The sequence below is a fragment of the Anas acuta genome, chromosome 5 (assembly GCF_963932015.1).
Source record: "Anas acuta chromosome 5, bAnaAcu1.1, whole genome shotgun sequence".
In the NCBI taxonomy this organism is placed as follows: Eukaryota; Metazoa; Chordata; class Aves; order Anseriformes; family Anatidae; genus Anas; species Anas acuta.
In genome coordinates this window covers 11,706,379-11,722,661 of record NC_088983.1, presented here as the reverse complement: position 1 = coordinate 11,722,661, position 16,283 = coordinate 11,706,379, and the positions used below count along the sequence as shown (strand labels likewise).

Genomic DNA, 16,283 nt, shown 5'->3' with positions numbered 1-16,283 from the left:
TTGTTGGTCAGAAGTCCTATTTAGTAGTAGTAACTTCTTTGTGACTGGTTCCTAACAGAAGCACAACAGTGATAACAGCACCTCAATTCTAAATCCTCAGACCAGAGAAGATTAGGGAAAGGATAAGAAGCAGACGTAATTTTTTTTCTAGCACTTAAGAAGCAGGGAAGGAAGGGGCCTGAAGCAAGAGGAAGCAACTCTCTGTACTCAGTAGAATGTCTCGTAGTGCCTCAAAAAGAGGAAATTTCTTTGTCCTTTGACCACAGCAAAGGCAGAGTGTTCAAATATAGTGGATATAAACTGATGTTAGATATCATCACATCAGATACGAGTACGTATTAGAAATCCCAGTTCCTAAAAACGAGAGCATGGCTGCTAGCTAGGGCTGCCTTTGATACTCGCAGGCTGAGTAAGGAAGATCAATTTCTCTTTCATGTTGGTGTTTGTTAGGCTGTAATTTTTCTATCCGTTATCAGCACAGCACAATTAGTATTTAATAAGCATGCCCAATCTAAATTTTAAATGTTTTATATCTTGGCATTATTATGAGGATTAACGTCTCCTTTTTCCTCAGCTAATGGTAGTTTGGAGCTTAGTCAGGCCACGTGAGAAACGCAATGTGTAACTTTTCCAGTAGAAGCATATACACCTTTCTTCTTTTGTCTAAGAATATCGTTGATTTTCGCATTCTGACTTTGAAAGATTAAAGAGCAACTTCCAAAGTTGTCATCTGTAAAAACAGGCTGGAACTACGCAAAGTTCGCCTCTTCCTTATCCACCTCCTGCAGGCAGGCAGCGAGGTCCCCCAATTAATGACGACCACAAGACTTGTATGAGGCCAAATGTTTTTATTTCGGCTTTGTTTTTATTATTATTTTTTTTTCCTTCCTCACACACCGGCTGCACCCGCACCCGGGGCCGCTGCCCCTCAGCGAAGGGCTGGCTCCGGAGGGCGACGACACACGGCGAGCAGCGGGGCTGAGGCGCCACAGCCCGGCCCTCGCTGCCCACCTCGAGGCGGGGCTGGGGGCGCGGGGCCCTCCCCGCAACCGGGGCGGAGCCGGGGGAGCCCCGAGCCCCGCGCCCCGGGCCCGGGCCCTGTCAGCGGCCGCCAGCGGAGCGTGACAGGAGGGAGGGGGGGGAGGGGGGAAGAGAAGGGGGGGGCGGCGAGCCCCGCCTCCGAGGTGACGCCACTGGAGGCGCCGTTCACGTGACGCAGGCAGCCAATGGGCGGGCAGCGGCCCCGCTCTCCGCGGGCGGGGGGCGGCGGAGGAGGGAGGAAGGGGGCGGGGGGAGGGGCTGAGGCCGCCGCCGCTGGAGCCGGAGCCGGAGCCGGGGCCGGAGCCTTGGGGGGGGCAGCGGCGGCGGAGGCGGCGGCGGAGGCGCGGGGCCGAGCGGGGGCTGTGCGCCTGGGTGGCCGCGGGGCGGCCATGCCGAATAAAAACAAGAAGGAGAAAGTGAGTCGGGGGGGTGGGGGGGGGCAGGCAGGCCCCGCGGGGGAGGAGGAGGAGGAGGAGGAGGAGGAGGAAGGCGGGGAGCCCCCTGCCGCCATGGGGGGGGGGGGGAGCTGAGGAAGGGGCGGGCCCCGTAGGGCCTAGCCCAGGGTGTGAGGGGGTTTGGGGAGGTTTGGGGGGGTCCCCGGGGAGCCTCGGTATGGGGAGGCCCGGCCCGGAGGGGCTGGGGGAGGGGAAGGGGGAAGGAGGTGAGGGGGAGGGCGGGGGGGGCGCCCCCAGGGCTCTGTGAGCGCCGTGGGGGGGGCTCGGGGCTGCCCCTCTCGTCCTGCCCCTGTCCCTCTCCTCCTCCTCCTCCTCCTGCTGCTGCCGGGCAGGGCTGGGTGGCAGCCGCCCAAGGGGGTTCATGCACGAGTTGGAGCAAAAGTTCCAAATCCAGCCCAGGCGGCTTCACGTGTTGCGCTTTATTCGTGTGGCAGGTAATTAGGAATCAGGGAGCCAGGGGAATTGGGAGCAGCGAAGTAGCCCGGCTCATCCAGCCGCTGTCCCGCTGGACCTTCGCTGTTTGGTTTGGTTGCCTTCTGCCCGCCTGCCAGTTTTTTGAAGTTGCTTTGAAATTTAGATGGGTGTTGTGATTTGTGGTGTTCTTTTGGTTTCATTTTTAATGGTTTTCACGATATCCGAGCCCCCTGTGACACTAAAAACGTTCAAACTTCTCAATGCTTTTCTTAGAATTAGCAAATCTCACAAATAAGCAGTGGGTGAAAGATCCAAGTAGAGCTCTACGAGGGAGATACCAGAGTCGTGGGCCTGCGCCTAAAACTGGACTTTCTAGTGCGTAGAACACCAGCAGCAGACAAGATAATGACGTGCACAATGCCTCCTGCGATGATGCTTGTTTCAAACTTAAACTAAGTGTAAAAGCTTCTGAGGCCAAAAGCCAGGCAGCAAGGCCAAGTTTTTAGACATGGTTCAACTCACTTGCATTCTTACCTATGTAAAATCTTAGCTCTATATACTTTATGGGTGAGTTTTGAGGCATTAATACAATTCCAAAGCTGTCCTTGAAGGTGGAAAATGTTTAAAGCAACTTTGTAGAGACTGATAGTTCAGTATTAAGGTCTTCCAATTAAACGGTATCATTTCTGTCCTATCAATTTTAATATTCTCAGAAGGCGTCTGAAATACTAATTTCTTGACTTGAAAATCTCTCTAAATCTCCTTTTCCAAGTAACTTAAACTGTGAACTTTTTTTTTTCAGGAACCTGCAAAATCAGGCAAAAGTGGGAAAAGTGGCAAAGATGGACAAGAAAACCAAGAACATGAGGTAAAAACTACTAGAATATGTAGTCTTTCCAGGCAAATTTGTGATGACTTTTCAGAAGTCCTTCTGGACTGTTATAATTTTGAAGTGACAGGTGGAGTTTCTGGAACTACTGACCTGGTATTTGATATAAAGTCTTTTAAGACTCAAAAGAAAATGCTTTTGAAGAAGTTATTTTTATGTAGAGTAACTTTAGAGATCAAGCTTGCTTGCTACAGTCTTAAACACTCATCTGTTTCCTCTTTGGTTGCGAAGAGTACATCTATCTTATTTTCTGGTTTTATTGTGAGGTTTGGGGCTTGTCTTTTAGCTGCTTATTGCAGTTTTTAATCATTCTCTGTAATTCCCAAAGCTCTCTTCTTGGAAACTTTTGATGTTAGCAAGTCAGTTAAGTGTAAGTAGCCTGTTGTATTATCAGGAGACCTTAGGCTTAATCAAAGGCTGCCTTTTTTTTTTTTTGTTGTCTTTCTGTGTGTAGGTATACAATGGGGTGTTCCATTTTTGACTGATTGTGTTGTTACTGTGGCATGTTTTTTCTTCTGCATTGCTGCCTGTTTTGCCCACCAGCAAGGTGCAGTGACTTGAAAGGGGTCGGTTAAATCCTTACATGCTGCCTTTCTCACATTCATCTGGAAACACAGAATTAATAGCTCTGCTTCATCTGGAAGTCCACTGTTTATTTACTTAAAAGTCTTACTAAAACAAAATACTCATCCAGCTTTACCACTTTTTCTCTCCCAAATGATTATACGGGGGAAGGGAGAGAATGTTTTTCCTGCAGAGTGTGTACTCTTTCTGATGCGTCTCAATGAGTTTTCATTCTTTTCTTTTGCAGAAGGATGCGTGCTACTGTCACTACAAGATTTAATGACTTTTATCTGAATTTGCAAAAATATTTAAATTTAATTCATAAAGAATTCTGAATTTCGGCAGAGGGAACTCATATCCTAGCTACTAGGAAAAAAGCCCTTAGAATGAAATCAGAACAGTATCAGTGTAGATGTTTATAACAGTGCCAACATATAGTGAACATATTTCATTGTGATGCATTCTACTTTTTTCAGTATTGCTATAGTGTTGAAAGAGAATTACTTCTTGACTAGTTCCTGTGCAGTTGTAAGGCTTGCCATTATCAGTATCTTTGCTATATGTTGGTTGACTGCTTATTTTCTCATGCTTCTGAACAAAAAGCTGGTGAGACCAGAACTAATTTTTTTGATCCTTCAGGATAGTGTGTAAACCTCCCACAGTAAACTAGTGAAGTGCTTTAAATGTTAACTGAAAATGTAGGTTCCTTTCTTTCCGCATGTGCAGATAAAGAAAGCTCTTTCTTTTTTGATATTTGAAACGTGTGAGAGATTAATCTCAGTAGAAGAGTATGTTGTAGTATTCATGCATTTTTTGTTGTCTTTCCAAGTTGAATTCCCAATGCAAAGTACAGTTCTCTTAGATTATTGATGATACTTTGTCATATGTGAGTAAGGACAGAACGGGAAAGGGACTGGCAAACTGATGAGAATGTGACTGGCACGTATACTGTGATTGCCATTCCCAGTGGGCATTGTTTAGTCTCCAGACAATTTTGAACACCTCAGTGCTTGACTCATTAACTTAATTAATAGAGTAATTGCACACAAATAGTAATACGGAGTTTGCATTCTAATGTGGCTGGCTGTAACAAAGATGTATGTTAGCTGGTGCTTATAGATGCAGAAGAGAAGCTATTTGTTAGCATAGCGAAGACTAGTAAATATAGAAGTGCTCTGGAACATGCTATTAATACACTTTTTAGATTTTTTTCTCATAAGAAGGTTGTCTTCTTGTTTCCTTGTTCCTGTGTTTTAACATGGCTTTTTAAAGATCCTCATCTAGACTGTGAGTAGGTTTAGAAATATACTGGTTCATGTAATTTTTTCATCAAACTGAATTTAATGGGTATACATCTAATGTAAATGAATGTAATGCAGATGGCAGATTTTAAAGACTAGAAACTGCTATTCAAAGAGCAGGGACAACACAAGCAGCAGCATCCCACAAATACTGTATTTATAGATGCTTTTATAACACTTACCTAAAATCATGATGCCTTGGACTTCCATAGATGAAAATATAAACAGTTCTTAATAATTTGCAGAAAGAAGTGTGTTTCCTGTTTTGTGGTCAGGGAAATGAGGTTTTGGTTGAGTGAAGCTATACAGTAAGTTTGTCTGATGGGGGATTGAAACGATACCTGGTATGCCTGGTAAGTGTGTGCATGCTGAATGAGGATGAGAGGGACTTGAGCTGGTACTTGGGTCACTTCGTAAATTTCAACAGAAACACATAAATGTGTAGGTAAGTATGTATGGAAGTTCTAAAGTGTAGCTGCAGCGTGCAAGTGACCTGCTGAAGTAAATACCTCTCTGCTTACATCTCAAAGAATCCCACTGTAGCTGTGTTTGAAAACAAGGTCCATCTTGCCTGTTTTCTTATCTCCAGTGTTCCCAACATACAGATGTCTAGGAGGAAAAAATACAAGATGGTTCTTCTTGCATTGCCTGTGCCTTGGTTACTTGATGTATTACGAAAAGAGCCAGGTTAGAGAAGACCAGAGGTCTGTATTGTTTGGTATTCTCTATGTGGTTAGTAGCTAATACTAAAGAAAAGGGTTTGAGTAACAGAGTGGATGTATGGTTTTCCATTCAGGCATGCCTTTCTTTCAGCCAGTGTGTGGCTTAGAAGGTTGCTTTCTAGCTGAGGTATTGTATAAAGTTGTTTTCATATTATTAGTGATTTAACAGACTTTTCTGTATAGTCGTCTGTAGATTATTTTTTTTCCAACCTCCGTGTTTAATATCTGCTAGGTGAGAGGGTTCCATTTCTTTGGCTGTCCTGTTCCTGTGATCCTTCTGTTCTGTTACACTTTTAGTGATGGAGCTCCCAGAGCTGTACACAGTGCGTGGGGTGAGAGCAGTTTGTGTTTGTGCTGTAATAACTGCGTTCCAGCTTCCAGTTATTGAACACTTCACGAAAGAGCTAATAGGATTAAGTTCACATCTAACTTTAGCTTGTAGCCTGTTAGTAAACACTAATGAATTAAAGTAAATAATTGCCAGAACAGTTGAATCTATTCCTTTAGGTATAGCCTTATACCTCAGTAATTAGTCCAGGGTATTCTTGTCTTCAGGTTATGCACAAAGACATAGTCTGTTGTGTATTGTTTTCTTCTGTGTGGGGATAGTGCCTTCCTCTGGTAAAACACTTGGGGATTTGTTTACCAGGGACCAAAACCTATGATCAGAACTTAAACACAGATTGAAGAAAAATGCCCAGGTGTGGGGGGTTTTAATGCCGGCACTTAAGAACTGGTGGACGTTCCCTGTGACTGACCTGGCCTTTGCAGAAAATACTTTCCTTGTGGATAAGCTTCATCGTAGGGTTCTGTTTTCTCTCAGTGGTTCAGAGGTCTGCTTTTGGGTTAAAACAGTAGTAATTCATGGTCAGGTATATGCAAGGGGAGAAAAATGAGGTCTTCCCTCTCTGTTTTTTCACTATTAGAGGAGTGTTATCTAGGAAAAACCTAGAGTTTTTAAAAAATAAAGTGTTTCTTACAGTACTTTAATAGTAGTCTTTAGGTACAACCACAGGGGAAGGAAGTTGACTTTAACCCCACAGACTCTTATTTCTGTGTGCTTTGATTGTGGGAATGCATGTGCTAAAACTTGCACTTTTCACTGGTGACACCTATTGCTGCACAGGCACCTAGAATCGCTCAAAAACTTAACATCCCAGAGCTAGACTCTGTTGAACCCGCAGGTGAATCCCTAACTGCTTCATGTTTTTGCTCCCTGCTTTGGTATTGATGTTGAAATTAAAGTCTTCGCACCAAAACGGCCTGGGAACACGTGGACAGTTGGCAGCTCAGGTTCATCTGGGAGGTAGAAGGGGCAGAGGTAGCTGGTGACCTTTACAGGCACAGGTGACAGGGTGATGCCTCTTCTAGCAGGGCTGGTTTAAGGCATGAAACTTGTAACTTCATTAATTTTGAATATAGATGCTGGGCAGCCTGTAGTGGGGGAAGACAGCCATTGTTTAACAAAGTATTGGCTTGATGACTTCCAAATAACGAACAGAAATCATAGCTCTTCCTTCAAGTTCTTCTGCCATGCAGAACAGCAAACGGAAGGCTGATGTGGTTTAAGTAGTGTGTGTGTATTATCTCATTGTTTCCATGTACTGCCCTACTTGGGTGTTTTCTGCTTTAAAAGTTTTCTTTTTGTGATACAAAACATACTAAAATGCAAACTGCAGTGGCCAGTTTCCTTGCTGTGCAAGAAACTGTTTGATTTATTAACAACATGTGTTGCAAATGTCAGATGATAAACAGTGTTGAAACCAATTTTCAAATATTAAGAAAAAGCTGTGCTAAGTACTGATCCATACCTCTGTCCTACCACCATCAGCCGTCTCTTTTCAGTAAGTTTATTAAACACAGGTAATAACTTCAGTGCAGCAATTTTAAGCTTTGTTTTTAGGGGTCTTGTTTTGTAAAGTTGTTGTTTTTTAAATTATTTTCTTAAGCAATAAGTGGCAATATTTTCCAGGATTGATAGTGAAAATGCAGAAATCATTGCATCTTTAAAATGCTTTAGCAAAAGTAAAGATTTGTCTCTGCAAGAACCTTGACAAGTGTTTGTCTTTCCTAGAGTAGCCAGGATTCAGTGGGGGAAGGCTATTGATATTCTCATTACCACTTTTACTGATACCTGGTTACATGCACACATACCGTTGCCAGTTTCCTTAAAAATAGTATTAAAAAAGGGAGAGAAATAGAAATGACATTGTTAAGAAATCCTCACAAAACTATCAGACGTCACGTGAAGAAGTAGTGTGATGTTAAAACAAGAACTAGGAATAAACAAGCAATGAAATCCAGCACTTTTTGTTAACAGGCTTCTATGACCTGTTGCATCAAGAGTAATTTAGACAATTGACTCCACATTTTCTGTATACTATTCCTTATTTTTCTCGTGTTTTCTGTTTGTGATTTTCATTGCAATGCTATTTAAGAGGTTGTACCAGTTATTAGTAACCCTGAGCAACAAAATAAAGATGATATATAGAGGCTCTTACACAGTATCTAGCTTCTCAGGAGGTTTTTCTACTTCAGAGTTTTTAAAGTTATATTTGAAATTCTTAGCACAGAGGAGTGTTTATTAGGCAACCTGTTGGGGACTACAGCAGAGGAGCATGAGGTTTGGAGGTCGGATGGAGAATAATTCTCAACAAATTTTCTCCCATTGCTCATGTGTAGTGGGACTGATCCTAAAAGACTTCGGAAATAACTTCTTGTGACAGATCATTCTTTCAGTCAGCTGAGACTATCCTGTTTTAATTGTTTAGTACAGTAAGTTACACTGGGATGTAATTCAGTGTATATGTATTTGTTGTCACATATAAGGTGGCTGTCTCTTAAGCTCCCTTCCTTGCTCTTGTCAGATGAACATCCTCTGTTACTCAGTGGCACAGCATTTTTGGATACGTTTGGATCAGGATATTTGAGATATAATAAGATTCTTCTGTACTTGTTGTTCTTCATAAAAGCAGATGTCTTTTACACAGATATTTGGCATAGATCAGGTCTGTATTATTCAATTAATGCCTGACGTTATGTATTGATTTATTTCCAATATAAAATTGTTTTAAGGGTTTTGGTAAGAGCTTCCTACCATGCTGTCAGTTGGATTCGAGTCATAGAGCCATGGAAGTCAGGTATGGCTGGCAGCCTGTGATAAAGCATCTCCCAGCCCTCCAGCATTCAGTGGGCCAAACGAATAAGCTGTGGTTGTATCATGAGTACAGCACGTAGGAAACCTGGCTGTACCCTCGCTGTTTTTTCAGTATGTATTCAGCAGTGTGTCCCAGTTGGACTCGTATGCTGAAAAGCCCGCGTTTTGAGGAGTCGGTCCCATGCAGCAGTTAAAATTTATTTGGCAACTGGTCTTCCTTGATTTGGAAGAAGAAAGGTTTTCATATTATGAAATATTTTTTTTAACAACCAGACCTTTCAAGCTGGAATCACAGAGCAGCTATAAACAGACAGTATTAGGCCTGTTTTTCAAAGCTTTTCTGTTGCGCTTGGGATTTTACTTCTAATGTAGCAAAAATAGGGCTTTAAACCAAAACTGCATGTAAAATGAGGATGGATTTTTGTCATGTATCAGCTATGTAAATGAAGTCTATAGGCTTTAGGTTTTTTGTTGTTGTTTGCTTGTTTCTTTTTAAGCTGGTATGTCAACTACTTTAAAAAATATATATATTAATTTAAAAACTAACTTTTGATCATGGCTTGCAGTTCTAATTTTCTTTAGTAGAGAATTTTTAAATGGGTTAATCTAACAGTTGAAAAATATTTCAGCGTGGCAAGTAAATACAGTCTTAGCATTAAATGAGGTGCTATTTACTGATTAGAAAGATGCATTATGTGTTACTGTTAAAGCAGACATGCATTTTTTTATTTTTTTAACTTCTCTCATTTCCTATTTCCAATTTTTATTGATATCTCATCTTTTCTTTTTGGGGAATTGGAATGCCCTTCTGTATCCAAAGCAAATATACCTTAATACTGAATGCTGAAATAATTTAACAAAGCTTATGCAATTTTTATATTATACTTTCTAAATGAATTGATTTAATAAATGCTCAGTATTTTGTACTAAATACTGCTATAAGAGTATTGTTACCTAAAATGAGTTATTTCTGAAAACATGATCCTGTGGCCTTCAAGTTCTTACACAAGGATGGCAACTACTTGCCTCACACATGATGTGTGAGGTCTTCAGTGTGCAGTTTGTTTTAGTACCTGCAATGCTTTCCCTAAGCATACTCTTAAGCTCTCTGGATCCCTCCTGAATGAAAACAGAGCAGCAAAGGCTGTTCTCATTAAAAGGGACAAAATGCTCTTTGAAAATGAGCGTTAGTAGTTCGGAAATTGAAAACATCCTTTTCACCCTTAGTTTCAATTGGTTTCTCTTTTCTTTTTAAAGATGTACAGTTCCTTAAATTTTGAGAGGAATCAATTGTTCAGTAATGTGTTATGTGTAACAGAATTAGCAATGTAGCTATCCCATGTGGAATACAAGCAGTAACAAATAACAGATACATTTTGAATCTACTTTAAATATATGTTTAAAAATATTAAATCTTGTTTTGTTTTCTCTCAACTTCAAATGAAGTTGGAATACATTTATAGTTCTACAAGTGGGATGGTAGGGGCATTTTGAGTGTGGCTTTTTTCCCCTGCTAACAGGCTTTGGGAGCCAATAATAGTAAAGCTGGGAAACAAAACCCTGCCTCTTTCTTGAATATATGACTTAAATATATTAAAATATCTTAATAATATCTTAATATCTAATATATCTTAAAATATGACTGTCAAATATTATTGTTTGCTCCATCATTGCCATTATAGCAATTACAACTTAAGCAGGTTTCTTTTTGCTGCCCAGTTTAGCAGTCTGAAGTACTGAAAAGTAAACTTTTCTAGAGACCTGTAAAATTAAAGATTAAATTATTTGGTGTAAGTGTTCTTTAGAAGTGGCCAAGGTTACTGCTATACTACTAAAAGGTCTGGGAACCTTGTCATGCACTGTAAATCTCTTGTATGGCACACAATACAAAAAACAATTGGTGGGTGGTGTGGGGGAGCAAAACAATTTCAGTGCAAGTGTGTGAGGTGAGAAACTGTTAGGAATAGATTCGGGAGCACAGGAATACAAACATCACTGGTAAAGCGATGTATATACTAGCTTAACCTCATCATTAGCTTTATTTAATTAGAAATTACAGCAGACTGTAGGGATTGGGGCTTAAAGCTTGTAAAGTGTGTGTGTATATTGTTCCCACATTTGAAGGATAGCAAAGAGACATAAAGGTACTTCTTGTTGGATTTTTTTTTTTTGAAAGTAAAAGGCAGTTCAGAGAAAAATTAAAATTGAAAACCAAGAATTAATGTAATTTAAGCCAGGCCATCATTTATTTAGATTCTTCATCTCTGTATTTATATAAATGTTTTGAAATAATACTGAGGACCTTATCTGGTTTTAATCCTATTATTTAACTGATGGTTGCAGGTAACAAAATAGACTCTTCTGAGGGCATTTGTTTCTTTGAAGTCTCATTATAGAAAACGCATTAAGGAACAAATGCTGCCTTGCTGCCTGTGATTGTGAAGTACCAGGTGCCTGCTGATGGTGGTGTTCCAGCAAACACAGCATTGTGACTGCACCGAGTCTGAGCCCAGGCACCTGATTGCCAGTGCTCCTTGAAAACTGTGACTGTGAATGTTGTCAAGTTGCAGTGCAAGAATCTTTAGGCTGCAGTACACAGAGCTGAGATGTTTGGCAATTATCAGGGTTGGTTTGATGTGTTGCAAGGCAAGGGTATTGCAACAAGGCTGGGTTGGTACAAGTCTTTAGAAGATCAAATTTGAGCTGCGTGTGCAAGCACCTGACAGGAAGTACAAGCAATGCTTTCTGTTATAAGTAAATGCTAGCAAGAAAGGCAGAAGAGTTTCAGCAAGTTGTAGGCCAGTCTTCTAAAATAGTCTGTGGCCGTAAAACCTGCTGTGGTGCACTGCTTGAGAGCAAAGAAGGGCAGATGACCTTCACTGCTCTCGGGGAACTTCCCAGTCACAGCTGCAGCTCAACAAACTCCATCTTGTGTCTGACAATACACTGATAGATCTCCATAGGTATACATCAAGAATAGCTGGCAGTAACATTGCTATATGTAAATGCAAAATCACAGTTTCTAAACGAGTACCACAGTGTAGCTCGGTGTGCACTGATTAGTGTGCTAAAATATATAAACGCTATCAACTGAGCTGAAAAGACATTCTTTTCATTTATTATAATAACAGGAATCCTCAAAGCTTTCAGATGCAGCTTTTGCCAAATAAAAACATATGTTAGCTGAGACTACCACTATCCTGTGCATCTCTACCACTGAGAGAACTGTCAATGATGATGACTGTACTTGGTAGAAAGGCAGCTGCAAATACTGTTTTAGCAGGCGAGTCTAAGTATCATTCTGGTAAATGGGGGAGAAAGAACAGAAACCTAAATGCAACCTGTGTGAAACTGACCGAAGCTGTCAGTGCCATAAGCAGGATCTTTGGAAGCTTCACTATAAGTTGTCTGTCTATCAGTCCTGTGGCTGTGAAGCTAGTCAGCAACAGTGGTAAGAATCGTCAACAAAGTGAAAACCTCAGAACTATTTGCCATCAAAAATGGTACACAGCAAGCATGTTTTTTTCTCTGCTTTTCCTTTAACGGTTTTGTTAATGGAGCAGCGCACCTTTTTATAGGTCTAGATGGTTAAGAATCCATATTGAGTTTCATATAGTTTGCAATGTCTCTACAGATCGAAAGTGCTGAAGATAAAGATCATACCAGGTTGGTCCACACCAAACTCCTTACCAGTGATTGGACATTACTGTGCAGCGTGAATGTGAATTATTGTAGCTAGTCTTAATGGCTCTGTTGTGTGGTATCTTTAATACCGTAATAATAAAAGTTTGTTCTGACATTGTCCCACATGTTGAACTTTTACCTGGAAATTTTGCTCTAGTCATTAGGAAGTGTTTCAAGATGTGTTGTTGTTGGAGGCCTGTAAATGTGGTGGAGGACTGTCTTTCACATTAGTTTCAGAACGCGTGGTATTGTCCAAGAGAAGATCAGTGACACTGCTTAATAAAAAAGCTCTCAAGGGATGTGTTCTTAGAAAAAAGAAGGAAGGTGACAAATCCTCTTCCTCCCCAGTGGAGGGGAATAATATAGTGCCCTAAGAATTTACAGGTACAAGCCTGAAGGAACAAAGACAGCATATCTTACCCACATTGATCAGAGAAAAGATCAGTAAAAGCATTATGACAAAATTCACAGCACAGGCGTTTTCCTATAGGCTTTAACTTCAAAATAATGCACTGCCATCAGAAGGTGTGGCATGGTTGTTCTTTGCGGAGTTCAGGGTGAAAACTGCTGCGGTTGCAATAAAATATTAAAGTATTCTGAGTTTCAACGTATCAATTCACAGTTGTTTTTTGCTTTTCTTCAAGGCTGGTAAATTAACATGTGGAGATTTCAGATCTCCTAGCTCAAGCAAGACCTGACTGTAGGATGGTCATCTTTGAACATCTGGAACTTTGACTACAGGGCTGATTTCAGTACTCTCTTCTCAGTCCCAACTGCTAATTTAATACCACTAGCCCACTTCTTGAAAGTGTGCCATGGGTTAATTACCATGTTGATTGCTTCTGGGCCATATGTCAGGTATGGCCTGACCGTGTGCCCAGCCTCAAAGCAGAGCAGTGAATGAAGAGCTGCAAAAGAGACAGTTCTGAGGCAGAGTTTGAGATGATTGGAGTCTTAAGAGATTTTCACACTGCTTTGAAGTTATTCAGAGTGGAAAAACTGAATGGTATTTAATTTTTTAACTGCTTTCCATCCATTTTGACACCTTTATCTTTGATTTTAGTTCTCGTCTCAAGAGATTAAATTAAATTTAGACTCTCAGCTTAATTACATTGAGTATATATTGGACCTCTACCTCTTGGCCAAATTATTTTGATTATATATTGGACCCTTATATGTTTTTGAAAACGAAGTTGTAAATGCCCCTTTTATGTGTTCTCCTATCCTTTGCTTAGTTCTAGTAAATTGTGTTTCGCTTCCAGTGTAAGTATATTTCAGATATAATCCAGAATGCTTTTAAAGCCCCTTCTGAGGCTTGCTTGGCAAGAAACAAGCTCTTCTGGGTGCTATAGATCAAGCATCTGTTTATCTTAATGAAGAATAAATCCACGGAGGCTACTTGCTGTACCAAAATAAAAAGAAGGAAGGGATTAATTCTGCATTAAGCATTCTTCTATTCTCAGGTTCAAAATAATGATTCTCATTAAAAGCATTCTGCTCTTTTTTACTTCCTATACCTGCATTTCACAAGGAGTCTTAATAACTTATTAACTGATACGAGGTTCACCTACACAGATTTTTGTAGTCCAGAGTTTTCATCAGGGATCTTGTTGATATGCGGCTTGCTGCTTCCATCTTGGGTTGGTGTACATACTGATTTAAACTTGAATTCAGTTGTGATGCTTGAGACAGAGAAGAAACTCGCAGGATAAAATTAGCCTGATCTTCATCAAGAAATACCATACAGGTTGCTTCCTGGCAGAGTGTTATCTTCAGGCAGAGAGACAGAATCTCTCTTTTCTTGCCCTTAGGAGGTTCTCTCTTTTTGTGACTAGTATAGAAATCATCTGTTTTTTAAAAAATCTTGAATGGCAGATGCATCCAGGTGCTTATTGTCATCTTCAAATTCTTACCGCGTGCCGACTAGTTTATCTTAAAACTAAGTATGAAAGCTCACTGTTTTATTTCAAGCTTGGCTTGGAAACCCTTTGATTCTGTGGAGCCAGAAGGCTTTGTATGCTCTGGTCTAATTTGGTTATTAGTGAGTGTGCTTTGAAAAGTCAGTCAGTTTTTCTGGTTGCTTGCGCTTCGTCAAGGTAGGTTGAATACTGATGGTTTGAGGGACTGTCAGAAAGGGAACGCTTCTTAAGTCTAGTGAAGAAACTTGTTAACATGGGACATAGGGCTCATACATGTTCCAAGTCCCACTACTCTCCCTCTTCTCATCTTAGGTGACTGTCCAAAGTAAATGTTGCTGTATGAGCTGTTCAATGATGATCGGTTAATTTAAAGAGAAAACTTGGCTGTAACTGGGTAGGTTCTACTTGCTGTCTTTGCCCATCACAAGCTTGGCTCCATTAGGCAAAGTATCACCAGGAGGCTAAGAGAGGTAACCCTTCTGTCTGCTCAGCACTGGTCAGGCCGCACCTGGGGTGCTGTGCCTGGTTCTGGGCCTCTGGTACAAGGGACCTGGGCACACTGCAGAGTGCAACTGGAGGCTGCCAAGGTGCTGGAGGGCCTGAAGCACCTCTGCTGTGAAGGGAGGCTGAGGGAGAAGAGGAGGCTCGAGAGGGATTTCATCCATGTCTATAAATGCTGCAAAGAGGATGGAATCAGGTCGTGCCCAGTGTCAGGACGAGCCAGTAAGCACAAACTGGAGCACAAGAGGCTCTGTCTGAACACAGGGAAGCACTTCTGTGCTGTGTGGGTGACGGAGCAGTGGCACAAAGAGGTGGTGCGATCTCCCTCCTTGGAGAGTTTAGTTCATCCATTCTGAGACCCTGTGACTGAAGGGAAGAAGGGATGCAAGGACAATCTATCGTGAACTCTCATTACTGGCAAGAAATTTCCTTCTCGTCACCTTCCATCTGCATCTCTTAGATTCATGTTAAGGAAACATACATAAACTCTGTATTTTCAATTGTTAAAAGCAGGATGTAAAAGTCAGAATCACACTGATCCTGGTAACCTTAATGTTCATCAGAATAGGTAAAAACTAAAACGAAACTCATCAGAAAGTCCGGAGGTTGTTTTTGATTAAAGCAGCATCCTCAGTCTGATATTTTTGGAGTATTTTGTACACATTTTTAATTTTTTCAGCCACTTCTAGAACTGAATGTGTCTATGACTATCTAAACGTTTGGGTAGGAGGGAGCTGTTTGTCAGAACAAGGGTAAGAATAGGTATTTCCTATTCTAGTCACTGGAAGAGAACTGATAAAAGCATATCAGTAGTTTGACCATTCTGCTGTCAAATAAGCTGAGTTCTGTGATGTAGCATGATGTCAATCAGTTTGTCTCAGGAATAGTGGTTTTCTGAAGTAGTTTATCAGAACTTGGCTCTTCACTCTGAGCTTACATGGGTTGTATCTTTGTAAAAAAAAAAAAAAAAAAAAAAAAAAGAAAAAAGCATGTTACCTAAAGACTGAAGTCTTTAGTAAATGAATACACAGCTGTTAGTCTGAGTTTTTCTCATTAGACTGCAGCTTTCAAGTACAAGATGATCAAAGATGGTGTGGCTAAGATTGTTTAAGCTGACTTAACTTCTTCAGGTGCCCTTCTCTCTGGCTATGTGCCATTATTTCTGGGGACCAGGTCTGTCCTGACAGGATCATCATGCCACTCACAGAAGTCATCAGTTACAGCTGTGCAGTGTGGTATTCAAGAACCAAGAGCTGTAAGCTGTTTTGGCAGCTCTCTGGGACGTGCTGGCTGGGTGACTGGACTGTGACTGAAATCAGGGATGGCTGGTGGCAGAAAGGGCAGCTCGTGGATGAACTGGCCAGGGATTCAGGGCTAGAGTTGTGCTGAGTTGTCACTGCTAGGTGGGAAGTTGCCATAGGAACAAAAAATGCTTTCTTTCAACGTTTCTATTTAGAAGGGTTACCAATCCTCTTAAATAACGACTTTCGGCTAATTTTAGATTGTATCTGCAATTCAGAGTACTTGTTTCCCCGAGGTGCGTGTTACCTTGGCATACCAGAGTATGTACATGTGTGCAGGCACACAAGCACTTGCTAATTCCAAATTGAGAATTTGTTTGGGAAGAGAGGAAACA

General features: G+C 41.2%; 1 protein-coding gene across 2 annotated transcripts in view; it reads left to right on the top strand.

Moving 5' to 3' along the window:
- The first annotated feature begins 1,285 nt into the window (after positions 1-1,285).
- The window catches only part of PPP2R5C (protein phosphatase 2 regulatory subunit B'gamma), an 82,121-nt gene continuing 67,123 nt past the window's right edge, over positions 1,286-16,283 (top strand). Inside the window, exons 1-2 of one of the 2 annotated variants that reach the window (XM_068682752.1) lie at positions 1,286-1,457; positions 2,713-2,778. In XM_068682752.1, coding sequence (XP_068538853.1) covers positions 1,431-1,457; positions 2,713-2,778 — 93 coding nt within the window. In that variant the 5' untranslated portion in view covers positions 1,286-1,430. Of the gene's footprint in view, positions 1,458-1,842; positions 1,931-2,712; positions 2,779-16,283 lie in introns of those variants that run through there. The other variant, XM_068682754.1, reaches the window with a different exon arrangement.